This window comes from Leptodactylus fuscus, chromosome 9 (genome assembly GCF_031893055.1).
Source record: "Leptodactylus fuscus isolate aLepFus1 chromosome 9, aLepFus1.hap2, whole genome shotgun sequence".
Taxonomy (NCBI): domain Eukaryota; kingdom Metazoa; phylum Chordata; class Amphibia; order Anura; family Leptodactylidae; genus Leptodactylus; species Leptodactylus fuscus.
Window position 1 is genome coordinate 38,931,780 of NC_134273.1, and position 16,585 is coordinate 38,948,364.

Consider the following 16,585-nt stretch of genomic DNA (forward strand, 5'->3'; position numbering starts at 1 on the left):
CATCTGTTGTCCCCTAAGGGGTCTCTGGATTGAATTACTGCTGCTGCCAATCTTCCTTGTATTGTATACACAATTTATTTCTGTGGTTGCTCGGTATTACTATTTGTTTTTTATTCTCTGGCAGCATTAGGGACGCCCCCAGTGCTGTTTGGGCGCTGGTGCCTACCCCCAGTGCTGCGAGAGAACTCATTTGCATACCGACAAAAACCGGGATTCCTATGGTAAGGTGGCGCGGACAAGACAACGAAAGATAGGAGAAGAATAGCCTTTCTTAAGGCTATTTCGACGTGTTGCTCAGAAAAAAAGTGTTTGAAAGATAGGATCCCTTTAAAGTGACCACCTCCAGACTCGGTCTTCCTGCTTTGTTAGACTACACCCATACTCTAGACATAAGCAAGGTAAGAACAGAGAAAGGACAGAAATTAGATTTCAGCACAGGATTTCAAAAATAAGAGTTGATAACTCCTGTTGAAAAAGGAAATAAAGATCGCCATGTGGCTATGCAATTCCTTTTCTGCACGCCTTCACAAACATGAATGAAGGAGTCACAGAATGATCTTTGGTCGCTCAACGGGAGTCATGGCCAAAGTCCACGTGGAGTCCTAAAAACTGGGAGAGAGGGGTTAGGCTACATTCATACGACAGTAAATAATAGTCATGTGATGTCCATTTTGTTAATGGCCATCACTCAGCAGCATTAAATTCAATATCTGTGAATGGGGGCTATTCACATGACCGTTATTTTGACAGTAGGTTGTAATGGACTGTCAGAATGTAAGGTTATGGTCTATTCTTTATCTGTTTTCATGGATCCCTCTATACACTGTAATGTATGGGGGATCCATGAAAAACTGTGCTCCTGAGTACAAGATGGCCATGAAAAATAGACATTGTTCACAACCTGTTTCAACCGAAGTTGTCAGAATGTAGCCTTACTTTACAAGATCCTGGTAGATGTAATCCCATGTCAAAAATGTAAGTTAAAGATTAAAAAAAAAACCTCTTTATAAGGAATATTGATTTTAACCCTCAGTGTCAAAAATGGGATCAACCCTATTTGATCACACAGATCGTTCAGGCTTAACATACTTTCTTTCCATAAATTAAGGTGTACGTAAGGGATAATTAAAGGGGTTGTCTGATTCATGTTTTCATTATTTAATAGAGCTGCTAGTGGATTCCTCAACATACAAACCAATACTCCCCTCCCCCTGGACCCCCCGATGCCAGCGGCAGCAGCTACATTCGCCTATATACAGATCTCCAGACTATGCTAGGTAGCCAATCCTAGGCCTCAGTGGTCACCTCTTCACAAGCGGTACCTCACCACAGTCCTGTGACTTTTGTGAAAATGTCACCACTGAGGACTTCCAAAGAGGATGACTGTTCACCACGATATAGTCCACAAATCTGACCTAGAATGTGTTAAAGGAATACCGAGCTACTTGTTATCCCAATTACTGTGTTTTATGGATATCTTGTTAATGATTATTTGTGTGTGTGTGTGTGTGTGTATATATATATATATATATATATATATATATGTATATATTTATTTATTTATTGCAAGACTACCAGACTGCCTTTTCAGCTTGACTTCTATCGGACCGCAGAGTATTTCTCTTAAAAGCTTTCTCATCATTTTTAACATTTTCACTTGTTGCTGTTTCTACGAAGGAGATTTAGGTTTCCTTGCATGTGTTTTAGGCTGATAGGGAAAAAGGAAGTCCGGAGTGGTTTCTGTTCTCCTTCTCTTCGTTTAGTGTAAAGGAAATGAGGAGGTTGACTTTTGTGTTTATTGGTTGACCAGATGAGGATCACTGTAGCTAGCTCAGGTCTTTCGGCTATGTCCACATAGCACATAGTTTTAAGTCCGTATACAGGGCTCCATCCTGCCTTGGCTGATGTGGGACTACTGACTGCTCCAAAATGCTCTGCTCTGGATTTGTCTTCATCCTTCTAATGGCCTATACAGGAATGGTAGAGCCACAATCTTTGGTAAGTTCATCCTTGTGTATTATGGGAGTATTATCATCTTTGTTCCAGAGCTATGCACAGTATGTAAGGGCTTGGTCTCCTATTGGGAGTCAGTCAACCTAAACAATGTAGTTTACAGAAGAGCTGGCAATATCTGCAGCCTTACACACAACTTGTAGAAGCACCTAAAGCTTATGCTGGCTTATATTATAGATAAAGCTATTCAATGACAGACTTGTCAGTATTCTTACAGTATCATTGCTTAGGTTTCCCACTGCATCTATGTTTGCACACCTGTGTGCACAGGGACGAGACGTCAGCTAGTCGCATGAAAACTTGTCCGGTTTTGAAAAAATCATATTCAGATATTCACTTTGGAAATTAACTGTGCTCCAAAATCCATGTGAAGTCTTTCTATCTTATTTTACAGTGGGATTTCACATCGCCTTTTCTGGACTACAACATATATTTTGTCTCTGTGTTGAAATCCATGTGGCAGCAGATTCCACACTAAAATTGTGTAGCCATGTGCAGATAAAACAGTAATCCTGCCCCCTTTTATGCCGCTGCCTCCCCATGCAATTCCTCCTTCACTACATGCTGCTGACCAATTTTTTTTTTGCTATAAAATATTCTTTTCTAATTTCCGTCAGCAGAAAGCTGTGTATCATAAATCTTCTACTACCAGTGCACCAGAGCGCAGGGGTTAATGCCTTTCTGATGCACAGCCTGCCAGCCAACAAAAGAGATCATAGAAGTCTACACAGCCCTAATGTGTTTGAGGACTTGTGGCCCCTCTTGGCTTCTGGGTCTGGTTACAGCTGCCACCATTGCATCCCCTATAGGTACAACAGACCCTGAGCTCCATGTTTAGTATAGTGGTGTAAAATGAATGGGAATAATGGAAAAATATGAGTGACGACACAGTAACAAAGGCAGCTGCTCCATATCCTGTTACTCATCAGCTGTCTGGGAACTGACTTGAAACGCCGATCCCTGAATAGGCTCTGAATGTTACCAAATATAATATATTTTCCTTATCTCTGGTGACATTTGACGACCGTATTAAAGAATGTTATCCTCTTTTGATTCATCAGTGACACTAGGCAGGATATACCAAAAGGAAGGGGATGTGACAGGTGTAAAAGCTGGATAACACAACCACCCCACAACTCATGTTTTCTGGATCTGAGATCACCTATTGATGCTGTTACAATAATGAACTCACTATTATAATATTAAGGAAATTCTCCATACATGAATTTGTTTTCCAGCACATCCCACCGATACTCGATTAGATTAAGTTTTAGGGAATTTGGAGGCCAAGTCAACATCTTGAACTGTTTGTCATATTACATTTGACAAATAATATGGTTGAGAAAGAAAATATGTCCATCAAGTTCAACCAGGGGATGGGAACAGCATGACATTCTATACGTTCACATAATCATTAATGCTATTTTGCTCTAAAAAGGCACCTACCGTATATACTCGAGTATAAGCCGAATTTTTAAGCACAGTTTTTGTGCTGAAAAGGCCCCCCTCGGCTTATACTCGAGTCAAAAAAAAAAAAAAAAATTGGGGGGGGGGGGGGAGTCTATGACCAGCTGCAATAGTAATGTATAGAATCTCCCATAAAATAGTGGGGAAAAAATAAGAAGCTTTAATAAAAAATTTAATAATAAAATAAATAAAAGTTCTAAATCCCTCCTTTCCCTAGAATACATATAATAGAAAATTACTGTGAAACACATACACATTAGGTATCCCTGTGTCTGAAAGTGCCCAGTCTACTGAATATAGGGTATCTGCAGTGCTCCTCTTCTGTCAGGAAGGGGTTAATAGGAGCACTGCAGATACCCTATAGTCAGCCAGGCTGAATTCCAAGTGGGGGAAAAACCAGTCCTCAAGCTCAGGGAAGGGGCAGACAGACAACCAAGACACCCCCTCCCCTTCCTCAGTAGCCAGCATCTACTGCACCCAAAAATCATTTTAATTTTTTAAATTTTCCAGTAGCTGCTGCATTTCCCCACTAGGCTTATACTCGAGTCAATAAGTTTTCCCAGTTTTTTGTGGTAAAATTAGGGGCCTCGGCTTATATTCGGGTTGGCTTATACTCGAGTATATACGGTAATCCTATGTTGAAGCTGTCATCTGTGACCAGCTTCTGGGTAGGCTATTCCACAGATTCACAGTTCTTAGAGCCTTTTCACCTCTTGTGATTAAACCTTTTTTCCCCGGATGCAGAGAGTGCCCTCTTGTCTTCTGAGGGGATTTTACATGGAACAGTTTTCCCCATATTTCTTGTATGGGTCATTGATATAGTTATACAGATTTATTATATCTCCCCTTAAATGCCAAATTTCCAGATGAAACAGATTTAACTCTTTTAGTCTCTCCTCATAACTAAGGTCCTCCATGCCCTTTATCAGTTTTGTGGCTGTTTGTTGAACCTTTTCCAACTCTAGGACATCCTTTCTATGTACTGGTACTCAGAACTGAACTGCGTATATCAGATGGGACTGCACCAATGATTTATATAATGATAATATTACATTCCTGTCATGTGAGTCCATACCACTTTTAATACAAGACAGTATCTACTGGCCTTAGAAGCAGCTGACTGATATTGCAGGCTGTAATTTACTCTATGATCTACAAGTACACCCAGGTCTTTCTCCACCATTGGCTCTTCCAGTGTTACTAACGCTAAGACATGTTGCATGCAGATTATTTTTACCCAAGTGAGTAACTTTACATGTATCCACATTGAGACTCATTTGCCATGTGGATGCCCAAACACTGTCCAAGTCTGCTTGTACTATACATATATCCTCCATAGACCTCACTGTACTACATGTCATATGCAAAAATAGAGACAGTTCTATTAATCCCATCTTTATATCATTTATAAATGGATTAAATAACAGTGAACCCTGGGGTACACCACATATAACAGAGAGCCAGTCTGAGCTGCAGTTGTTGACCACAACTCTCTGGATACGATCCTTTAAAGAGGAGCTTTCATGGATTTGGGTACAGGCAGTTCTATATACCGCTGGAAAGCTGACAGTGTGCTGAATTCAGCTCACTATCGGCTTTCCTGATCTGTGCCCCGGGTGAAGAGTTATTGGTACCGTAGCTCTTTACAGTCAGAAGGGCGTTTCTGACACTCTGTCAGGTACGTCCTTCTCCACAGCAGCGCCTATCGCGCTGTACTATGTGAGCGGGGAGGAACGCCCCCTCGCTCTTCTCACAGCACTCGTCCATAGACAAGTATTATCAGGACAGGAGGGGGCGTTCCTCACCGGTCTCAGAGTACAGGTCTAACCGTCACAATTTGACTCTTGTAGAAGATGCTCAGATCCTAACATTGGCTTATTTTTTCTGCTTCCAACACCTAAACTTCAACAACTGACTGATCACTTGCAACCTGATATATCCCATCTTTTTATGTAGATTGTGAGCCCCATATAGGGATCACAATGTACGTTTTTTCCTTTCATTATGTCTTTGTAGAATGGGAGGAAATCCACGCAAACAAGGGGAGAACATACAAACTCGTTGCAGATGTTGTTCATAGCCGGATTCGAACCCAGGACTCCAGCACTGCAAGGCTGCAGTGCTAACCACTGAGCCACCGAGTTTGCCCCTATATCCCATCTTTTGACAGGCTGGACTGTAGAGTTGGAGTCATTTCGGAAAAAAAAAAAGTTACCAACTCTGAATTCCAAATAAAATGATTATTTTTAATTATATTATACAATTTTCAATACTATATAATTAATTATAGGAATCATTTGTCTGGCTTTTTAAGGACCTAGATCTTTACTGCATCTGCTTGACCATGGCTGAAGGAGTCTGAGCAGGAGTTGGCATCAGGATGTGGAAAAATAGAGGAGTTGGAGTTAGTGGTTTGGTCTGCTGATTCTTCAGACTTGTTGACTGGTGCCGTTACAATGTTATTATTGTAACAGTGTTATTCAATTCACCAGTTAGTTACATTGTTAAAACTGTGCCTTGCATAAGTTTGCACTGTATCAAATGTTCTTGCAAGCAGTATTTTTCATGCAGAAACCACACGGACCCCATTATAGTCTATAGGGTGTTTTCCCAGGTAACCGCTTTTCTATGCGTATAGGTTTCCGTTCAGGGGGTTCCCAAGCAGACTCCCCGAACAGAATCCCAAACACAGATGTGAACCAGGCCTAAGAGAAATGTCCAGAAGGAACATCTTGAAGCCCTTTAGTTCTGAGGCTTCCTCTTAAAGGGGCTCTATCAGCAAAATCATGCTGATAGGCCCCACATATGCGTGCATAGCCTTTAAAAAGGCTATTCAGGCACTGTAAAAGTTAAATTAAACTACCCCCCCCCCCATTTTAAAATAACTTAAAAAAGAATGTTCTCTACTTACGGAACGTGCACCCTGGGCGGGCATCTGGGTGTGTCTTCATCTTCTTCCCCGCCTCTACTTCCTCTGACGTCTTCGGGTCCCGTCCTTCTCCGGCGCTTGCTCGCGGACACTGATAAAAAAAAAAATAGCCCGGGCGCATGCGCAGTAGCACGCGGCTTCTACTACGGCTACTGCGCATGCGCCCGGGCTATTTTTTTTTTTTATCAGTGTCCGCGAGCAAGCGCCGGAGAAGGACGGGACCCGAAGACGTCAGAGGAAGAAGAGGCGTGGGAGAAGATGAAGACACACCCAGATGCCCGCCCAGGGTGCACGTTCCGTAAGTAGAGAACATTCTTTTTTAAGTTATTATTTTAAAACGGGGGGGTAGTTTAATATAACATTACCGATGCCTGAATAGTCTTTTTAAAGGCTATGCATGCATATGTGGGGCTCTATCAGCATGATTTTGCTGATAGAGCCCCTTTAAACATTTATGATTTATGTCTATGCTCATGATATTGTAATTTTTGTACTGAGATCTGCGCTGTTTCCCTCGGCTAGGAATATTACACCTCATGTTAGATTAATGCAATCTGTTGTAAGTCACTGAGAGATTACAGTACTATGGCGCATATTCCTTTACTCTAGCTCCTTTTAATATAATATCACAACTATCTTATTACAGCTGAAAACCAAACGTTGCGATGAAAGGAAATATCTATTGGTAGACACAGAATGCATGTCTTGTGCTGTCGCCTTGAAGTATTTATGTCCTAAAGGTTCTACCAAAAAAACATATGGAATGGGAAAGCCTGGATGCAGGTAAGAATGATTGTGCTAAATGTACCAATTGTAAAATGTTTGTCCTAAAGCCTTATTCACACTGTCCCTGCAATTGTATAGTACGGAGGTATTCACCTCTAGAATGCTAGGAGAGAATAGCCATTTAATGCTGCATCCATTGGAACGTGACAACCTCCAGATGCCAGCAGCAAATGTCCTGCTCCATCTTCAGATGGTAATATGGTAGTCGATGATGTAATAGATGTCTGCTAGATGACATTGTGTCTTCTAGTAGGTCACTCTAATGAGGCTTATCAATGGGACTTATAGTCTGAGTGTCTTGTGCTGTGGGTTCTGCAGCTGATCAGTCATGGGGATCTGCCACTGAGATGTAGTAGTTTTATATGATAATGAACGAGGTATACCTATCCTATTTCTATGTTATGGCATATCACTAGAATATACATAATGATCAACTGTACCACTCTTACCACTTTTCCAAAAGTGGGTGGTTGTGGGGCTTCTTCCTGCACCATTTCCGTTTTTTACACCACAAGATTTGCGCCTAGTAGCAAGGACACTGAAGGAAAATGCCTAATTCTGAAGCACCGCCTCATCAAGAACTACCTGGTGTGAGGGACATCAATACTAGTATAAAACATGCCGGTCTTGATGATTCCCGCAAAGTACTGTGCCCCGGCCCTTCTTGTTCTTCTTTTTTTTCTTTTTTTTTAAATACCTTCTGGAATAACCCAAGCAGGTAGCGGATCCTATTTACTTAGTCATCCCCGTTCCTGCTCACAGCCACCTTTCCTATGCGTCTCATATCACGTCACTGGGGCTCCCTGAAGGTAAGAACCTAAAGCAGAAGTGGAGATCAATAAGTAAGGCCGCGGGCTCGTGGCAAATCCCAACAAATACTGCTATCATTATTAGAGATGAGCAAGTACTGTTCGGATAAGCCGATCCAAACAGCACGCTCGCATAGAAATGAATGGACGTAGTCGGCACGCGGGGGGTTAAGCGGCCGGCCGGCGTCAAAGCGGAAGTACCAGGTGCATCCATTCATTTCTATGGAGCATGCTGTTTGGATCGGCTGATCCGAACAGTACTCGCTCATCTCTAATCATTATACATTGGGTTATCTTCAGACCACAGAGTATAATAATTGGAGGTGGAGGGGAAGTGAGTAAACATACAAAACAGTGTTTCTTATTTCTCTGACGTGACTCCATGCAGTCGTCGAGATCTGTAGTTACATCACTGACATGTGGGTCAGGCCAGGAAAGGTGAGTAACACTGGCTATTATGTTTGTCACCTAGCCTGGGCCTCTGATCATTATTTTCAGAACCCAGAGTATAATATTAGTTTGTGGGTGGTTTACCCCATAAATTTTGGGTTGTACTGAACCCAAAATGTTTGCAATGAACACCATTGGATGCCATGATGAGACACAATAGAGAGGCAATATTGGACATAATACTGTGTGGAGGGGCCACTATGGGACATAATATTGTGAGGAGGGGCCACTATGGGACATAATACTGTGAGGAGGGGCCACTATGGGACATAATACTGTGTGCACAAGCCACTATGGGACATTATACTGTGTGGAGGGGCCACTATGGGACATTATACTGTGTGGAGGGGCCACTATGGGACATTTATACTGTGTGCAGGGCCACTATGGGACATTTATACTGTGTGCAGGGGCCACTATGGGACATTATACTGTGTGCAGGGGCCACTATGGGACATTATACTGTGTGCATGGGGCCAATTTGGAACATTATACTGTGTACAGGGACCACTATGGGACATTATACTGTGTGCATGGGGCCAATTTGGGACATTTATACTGTGTGCAGGGGCCACTATGGGACATAATACTGTGTGGAGGGGCCAATTTGGGACATTTATACTGTGTGCAAGGGCCACTATGGGACATTATACTGTGTGCGGGGGCCACTATGGGACATTATACTGTGTGCATTGGGCCAATTTGGGACATTATACTGTGTGCAGGGGCCACTATGGGACATTATACTGTGTGCATGGGGCCAATTTGGGACATTATACTGTGTGCAGGGGCCACTATGGGACATTATACTGTGTGCATGGGGCCAATTTGGGACATTATACTGTGTGCAGGGGAAGGTGGAGGGCTGGCAAGTTGAAAGTTTGCTATGGGGCTCAGTCTTTGCTAGTTACTGCTACGACTGTCCCTGAGTCGCCACATTTCCCAAAGCAACCTCTGCTAGGCTGAACAGAACATACAGCATTATAGAGATCTACGATGCCGTAAATTGGGTCAGGAAATGCAGCCTACATGCGGATGGCATTTCTTGGCTCAGAACACCTCTTAGGTCTCTGAAACCGCTGAATAGAATGTGAAATTCTCAATATAAAAAGACAACTCAGAGGCCTTTAATATCATTTCTTTATTTCAGATGCAGGTGTCTACTGTAGGTTACAGCTATTTAATATCCGTTTCTTTGCTTGTGTTCTGTAGCTATACGGTGAATCCAGGAGGAGTGGTCCTATCAATGAAGGGCTGTCGCCACACTTGTCAGTCTATCGTTGTACAGCCTAAATGCTGTGAAGGATATTGGGGCTCTACGTGTAGTGGTATGTGCCCAAAATCTCTCAGAAACATGTAATAGTGCTTAAGGGGCATTCACACAATCGTTATGAACATTTGTTGCGGTCATTCATGATTCATTCAGAGAAGTGGACATTAAAGGGAATCTACCATTAAAAACTTTTTTTTTTCTCGTTGCCACCTCAGAATAGCCTTAACAAAGGCTATTCTTCTCCTACCTTTAGATGTCTTCTTTGCCCCGCCGTTCGGTTAAAATTTAATTTTTGTCGGTATGCAGATGAGTTCTCTCTCAGCACTGGGGGCAGGCCCCAGTGCTGCAAGAGAACTCTCCAGCGCCGCCTCCATCTTCTTCTGGAACGTCCTCTTCATGCGTTTTCTTTCAGCTGGGGTCACACTTGTATGCCTGCGCAATCGGCTCTGCCATCGGGCTGCAGGCAGAGCTGAATGCACATGCTGGTGGCCATGTTCTTGTGGCCGCTTACGCGAGCATGCGCAGTACGCTCCTGTAGTTCAACGGAGTACTGAGCACTGTGTCCAGTGCTGTTTGAGTGCTGGGTCCCACCCCCAGTGCTGCGAGAGAACTCATTTGCATGCCAAAGAAAAACTGAATTTTAACCGCATGGTGGGGCGAAGAAGACATCTAAAGGTAGGAGAAGAATAGCCTTTCTTAAGGCTATTCCGATATGGCAACGAGAAAAAAGTTTTTAATGGTAGAATCCCTTTAACAACAGTAAAGAGCAAGATCCACATGGAGCCCCCTCTGTCTGTGTCTGCCCCATTGACTCTAATGTTATTATTTATTTATTATGCTTACTTATATAGCGCCATCAAATTCCGAAACGCTTTACAGACATTGACTGTCACTGTCCCATATAGGGCTCACAATTTACTGTAAACAATATGGCGGCTGCTGCCTACTGTCATGTTTGTTTAAATTGGTATTGGAAAAAACGTCCTGCGTGCTCAACTTATTCCTCTATCAGAAAATTTAAAAAACATGATGGAAGAAAGCTGTGTTTTACATGAGAGTGAATGCAGATGGACACCAAACGGAGAGGGTTCTGTCTGCATCATTAATGACAGTAGTGTGAACACTCCCTTAGAAATAATTTTGCCACTGAATGTTGTTTTATTATAAACTTTTCATCTTTTCAGCTTCATATATCTCTAAACTCAATGCCATTTGTTGGGGAAACTGTCAGCCTAGCTAAGGGCATCATGTACCTGTAAAGGTAGTCTACCACCTCCTCTAAGAATAATCCACTGTCACCATTCTGTTACAGAGGTAGCAGTTGAATATATTTGGGGATGTACCTAAACTTTCTAACAACTTTTGATTATCTGGCTGCATTTGATTCATTAAAGGGATTGTTTGAGGTCCAGGCATAATGGATACTGATGATCTATCCACAGCATGGGTCATCAGAATCAGATCAGTGGTGGTCCAACCGCCAGACCCCGCACAGATCAGCTGATTCAGATTACAGCTGCAAGGCATAGTACTGCTCCTATCCAAATGAATGGGAGCAGAGTTGCAGTTCCTCTGATGCCACTGTCTACAGAGACGGAAGCTGTATACATGGTACAAACACTTACACTATAGCAGAGGCACCAGGGAATTGAAGGTTTGTTCCCATTCACTTGAATAGGAGCAAAGTTGCTTCCAGTCTTATTCCTTGTATGTGGTTTCCATTAGCTGATCAATATGGGGTCTGGAAGTTGGCCCCCCAATACTGATGTCCTATCCTAACAATGAAGAGGCTGCACGAAGAGCAAACAGTTTAGAGAATTGAAAAGTGACTATAGCTTAGAATTGTATTGAGTCTTATAACATGACCTATTTTCATTTAACCCTTTAACAGAATGTCCTGGAGGATCTTCAAACCCATGTAATGGTCATGGGACCTGTCAGGAAGGACTGGAAGGAAATGGGACATGTATCTGTAACGTAAGTGCAGGCATCTGTGAAAATGGGGAAGTGCCATTAGTCCTACAACATTAAGGCAGCAAGATATTGGGATTATATTTGTGAGAGCCGGACAATTTCACTTTATTTGCTTTGGTTGTAAGGGTATGTGCATGCTACTGTCACTGTAATCCGTCATAGGATCAGAGCAACCAACATTTAAGTACATCACTCTGATCCTATGATGGATCAGAGCAACTGATCTCATTGATGGAAGTGTGAATATAGCCTTAATCTAAGGAAATCATCTCTGCACTATGTGCTGAATAGCTAAAAGACTGGTTTCTTTGAATGCACGCATGCTCCAAGAAGCATTGAGAAATATGTGTTGTCTTGTCTTGTACAGGAAGGATTCTCTGGTTTCTCTTGTAATGAATGCACAGACCCTTCACTGTACGGAGCAAACTGTGACACCGGTAAGTCACTACACAGCTCCTTGCTAACATCAATCTGAATAGTGACACACAAGCATTTTTATTCTAATTTATGACAGCAATAATTATGGCCGCCACTAAAATGTAACATGTTTTTAATCCAGCATGTCAGTGCCAACATGGAATTTGTAAGAATGGAATTTCTGGGGATGGAAGCTGTATCTGTGAAGCCGGGTATATAGGACTGACATGTGAGCAAGGTAAGGACCTCCTAAAAATAGGCAGAAATACTTCGGCAGCTGAATACACATGGAGAAGATGATAGACTCCTATTAACCTTTTAAGGAAGAAGACTATTTTGATTAAGCATTGTTATATTCCAAAAGTTACTTAATTATTTTTATGTCAATGTAGTTGCCATTTTTTTTGGAGGGGGGTCACCATATTCTGAGACCTATAACTCTTTTATTTTTCCATCAGTGGAGTTATGTGGCTTTTTTTTTTTTTAGGATAACTTAAGTTATTACATAGGCCCTGCTTCTGAGTCTGTACGTTCACCATCATGTACATGGGGATGCACTACTTAACTGCATTCCCCAACATACATGTATGAGAAGGAAGGAGTTAAAGAGGTTTAGTAAATACTTCTATTTTCCATGAAATGTGCATTCTAGAGCATTTTTTCTTATTTTTTCTTCTCCTGAATACTTATGAATTGATTAACTGGACATTATAGGGGTTGTTCAGGAATTAGACAACTACAGTGGGGCCTAGGGCAGGTATAATATAAAGAAACATACACATCTGTTCCTAGCACTCTGCAGTCTACTCGGCTGCGTAGCATACCTCGGCCTCCAGAAGCCCTATGCCACACATGACCGCTGAGACCAATCTGTAGCCTCGGGGCAACCGCTACACCCCACATGACCACTGAGACCAATCTGTAGCCTTAGGGCAACAGCTGAGGCCACTGATTGGTACAAGGCTTGTGAGGACCAAGGTACAGTAGTAGGGAACAACAGAGCGACAGATGAGTGTCTTTTTTTATATCTTACAACTATGTATGTCCCAGGCCCCTCTGTAGTTAGTCCAATTTCTGTCTTTGTCCAGTCTGACACCATCCGATCAAAGTTGACAGGGTCAGAGTTTGAAGGAGCTCAACCCCAATAGATTTATCCAGTTATCAGTTTTTTCATAAATTTCATGGCATAACAGAGGCACAGCATAGAGTTTTAGAAAAAAATTCTCCAGAATTGTTGCATTAAGAACCGTATTTCAAATTTATACATTTATTAATACTATTTTTTCCCAACCTATTTTCCTTAGAATCCTTATCCTGCACCAAAGATAAATGTGGCTCAAATGGCCGCTGTGTGGAGTCACAAGGAGTGCTGAGATGTGACTGCATGCCGGGCTACTACAAAAAGGGAAATGCCTGTGTGGGTGAGTTACTTTATTCACCGCCTAAGCAAAGACTTATTGACCGCTGCTAATGTGTGAATCTTATTCCCTGAGCATTCTCATAGGTGTGTGAGATAAATGTTATTTCTGTTAGATTTTGATGTCCTTCTAATAGTTCTGTGTAAGGCTGCATTCACACTGAGTAACGCTGGCGTTTTTTGTGCTTATTTTTGCACATAGCGCCGCTTTACGCCGCGTATACGCCGCGTTTGCGCCGCGCTATTTTGCGGTGGCGTTGCCCAGCGTTAACGTGGCGTTAACGCGGCGCTATGTGCAAAAATAAGCACAAAAAACGCCAGCGTTACTCAGTGTGAATGCAGCCTTACACAGAACTATTAGAAGGACATCAAAATCTAACAGAAATAACATTTATCTCACACACCTATGAGAATGCTCAGGGAATAAGATTCACACATAAATAGGGCTTTATTTTTATGATTTTATTTCTACGTGTTTTTTTTCTTTATTTTAATATACAAAAAAATATAAACAAAAAAGAAGGGGGATGTCTCTGTTTTTCACATTTTTCATGTGTTTTTTTAGTAGCAGAAACTGAAATAGTTTTCCCTCTCTGTCGGTCATTTTTATGAAGATGACACATACTACAGAGAGGGCAGGACTATAAACTCTGATATGGGTGTGGCAATGGCGTTTTTTGTTTTTGTTTGTTTTTGTTTGTTTTTTGGGGGGAGGGGGGGGTTTATACACATTTTTCCTTCCCAAAAGATCATAATAGACCTTTGGATAGACATTTTAGCTTCTTAAAGTTTCAGGAGGAATATGGACTCATACAGTATACGGTAGAGCTGATCTGGGCCCCTAGAGCCTAGAACCTTACACAGTTCCTGACCCCTAGCAGTTATGTGATCGCCTTTTTCCCCATTAACATTCATGCCTCCATTCCTGAGATATTTAGCTATTTCACAATATGTAAGTGGACAATCTTGAGGACTGAAGGCGCCTCTGTTGTTCCAAACTGCAACACCCCACACACCACTCTAATACACTCTCCTTCCCCCATCTTGGAGTTACAGGTAGATATGCTGAAATCTCGCCTGGCCCTGTCTTCTTGTGTTTCCACCTGTAGATTAGAGCAGTTTAGAGCAACATAATAATAATAATAATAATAATAATAATAATAATACATTTTATTTATATAGCGCCAACATATTCCGCAGCGCTGTACAATTTGTAGGGTTCAAATACAGACAAAAAGATACATTACAAAGAAAGTCATTTCACACAATGGGACTGAGGGCCCTGCTCGCGATAGCTTACAATCTATGAGGTAGAGGGGGTGACACAAGAGGTAGCAGGGGCGGCATTGCTTATGCAGAGGTCAGACACTTTTGTAATAGAGGTGACTGTCATTACACAAACATCAAACTTTATGAGCCATCACTAGTGGTGTCCTGTAACATGTGGATGGAGCTTGGACAAATAAAGTTAGCCTGAAAAGACATCATATCATGTGGGGTAATGTGGGAGCGGGAAGAGAGGAGGGTTACATTTTGGGGATTCTAATTGTAGTACGGAAGGGTTTGCGTTAGAAATTGTGATAGGCCTGTCTGAAAAGATACACCTTTAGTTTGCGTTTGAAACTGTAGAAATTGGGAGTTAATCTGATTGTCCGGGATAGAGCATTCCAGAGAAGTGGTGCAGCTCGGGAGAAGTCTTGTATATGAGCATGGGAGGTTCTGATAATAGAGGATGTAAGTGTTAGGTCATTGAGTGAATGGAGAACACGGGTTGGGCAACAGAGTGACCCTCAGTGTTGCCTAGAGTGAAATAAATGAATATCTTGGAGGCGTGAATTTTCTTGGAGTATAAGGCATTAAATTCATCCTGATCTATATAACTACAGTCCTATGAAAAAGTTTGGGCACCCCTATTAATCTTAATCATTTTTTGTTCTAAATATTTTGGTGTTTATAACAGCCATTTCAGTTTGATATATCTAATAACTGATGGACACAGTAATATTTCAGGATTGAAATGAGGTTTATTGTACTAACAGAAAATGCGCAATATGCATTAAACCAAAATTTGACCGGTGCAAAAGTATGGGCACCTCAACAGAAAAGTGACATTAATATTTAGTAGATCCTCCTTTTGCAAAGATAACAGCCTCTAGTCGCTTCCTGTAGCTTTTAATCAGTTCCTGGATCCTGGATAAAGGTATTTTGGACAAACAATTCAAGTTCAGTTAAGTTAGATGGTCGCTGAGCATGGACAGCCTGCTTCAAATCATCCCACAGATGTTCAATGATATTCAGGTCTGGGGACTGGGATGGCCATTCCAGAACATTGTAATTGTTCCTCTGCATGAATGCCTGAGGATTTGGAGCGGTGTTTTGGATCATTGTCTTGCTGAAATATCCATCCCCGGCGTAACTTCAACTTCGTCACTGATTCTTGAACATTATTCTCAAGAATCTGCTGATACTGAGTGGAATCCATGCGACTCTTAACTTTAACAAGATTCCCGATGCCGGCATTGGCCACACAGCCCCAAAGCATGATGGAACCTCCACCAAATTTTACAGTGGGTAGCAAGTGTTTTTCTTGGAATGCTGTTTCTTTTTGGACGCCATGCATAACGCCTTTTTTTTATAACCAAACAACTCAATTTTTGTTTCCAAAATGAAGCTGCCTTGTCCAAATGTGCTTTTTCATACCTCAGGCAACTCTATTTGTGGCGTACGTGCAGAAACGGCTTCTTTCTCATCACTCTCCCATACAGCTTCTATTTGTGCAAAGTGCGCTGTATAGTTGACCGATGCACAGTGACACCATCTGCAGCAAGATGATGCTGCAGCTCTTTGGAGGTGGTCTGTGGATTGTCCTTGACTGTTCTCACCATTCTTCTTCTCTGCCTTTCTGATATTTTTCTTGGCCTGCCACTTCTGGGCTTAACAAGAACTGTCCCTGTGGTCTTCCATTTCCTTACTATGTTCCTCACAGTGGAAACTGACAGGTTAAATCTCTGAGACAACTTTTTGTATCCTTCCCCTGAACAACTATGTTG

The 16,585-nt window shown here is 42.0% G+C and overlaps 1 protein-coding gene across 1 annotated transcript in view; it reads left to right on the forward strand.

Annotated features, from left to right (window-relative positions):
* The first annotated feature begins 1,813 nt into the window (after positions 1-1,813).
* STAB1 (stabilin 1) overlaps positions 1,814-16,585 on the forward strand; it is a 121,834-nt gene continuing 107,062 nt past the window's right edge. The window contains exons 1-7 of the mRNA XM_075286785.1: positions 1,814-1,998; positions 7,056-7,192; positions 9,667-9,782; positions 11,619-11,704; positions 12,069-12,138; positions 12,261-12,356; positions 13,423-13,539. Coding sequence (XP_075142886.1) covers positions 1,930-1,998; positions 7,056-7,192; positions 9,667-9,782; positions 11,619-11,704; positions 12,069-12,138; positions 12,261-12,356; positions 13,423-13,539 — 691 coding nt within the window. The 5' untranslated portion in view covers positions 1,814-1,929. The remainder of the gene's footprint in view (positions 1,999-7,055; positions 7,193-9,666; positions 9,783-11,618; positions 11,705-12,068; positions 12,139-12,260; positions 12,357-13,422; positions 13,540-16,585) is intronic.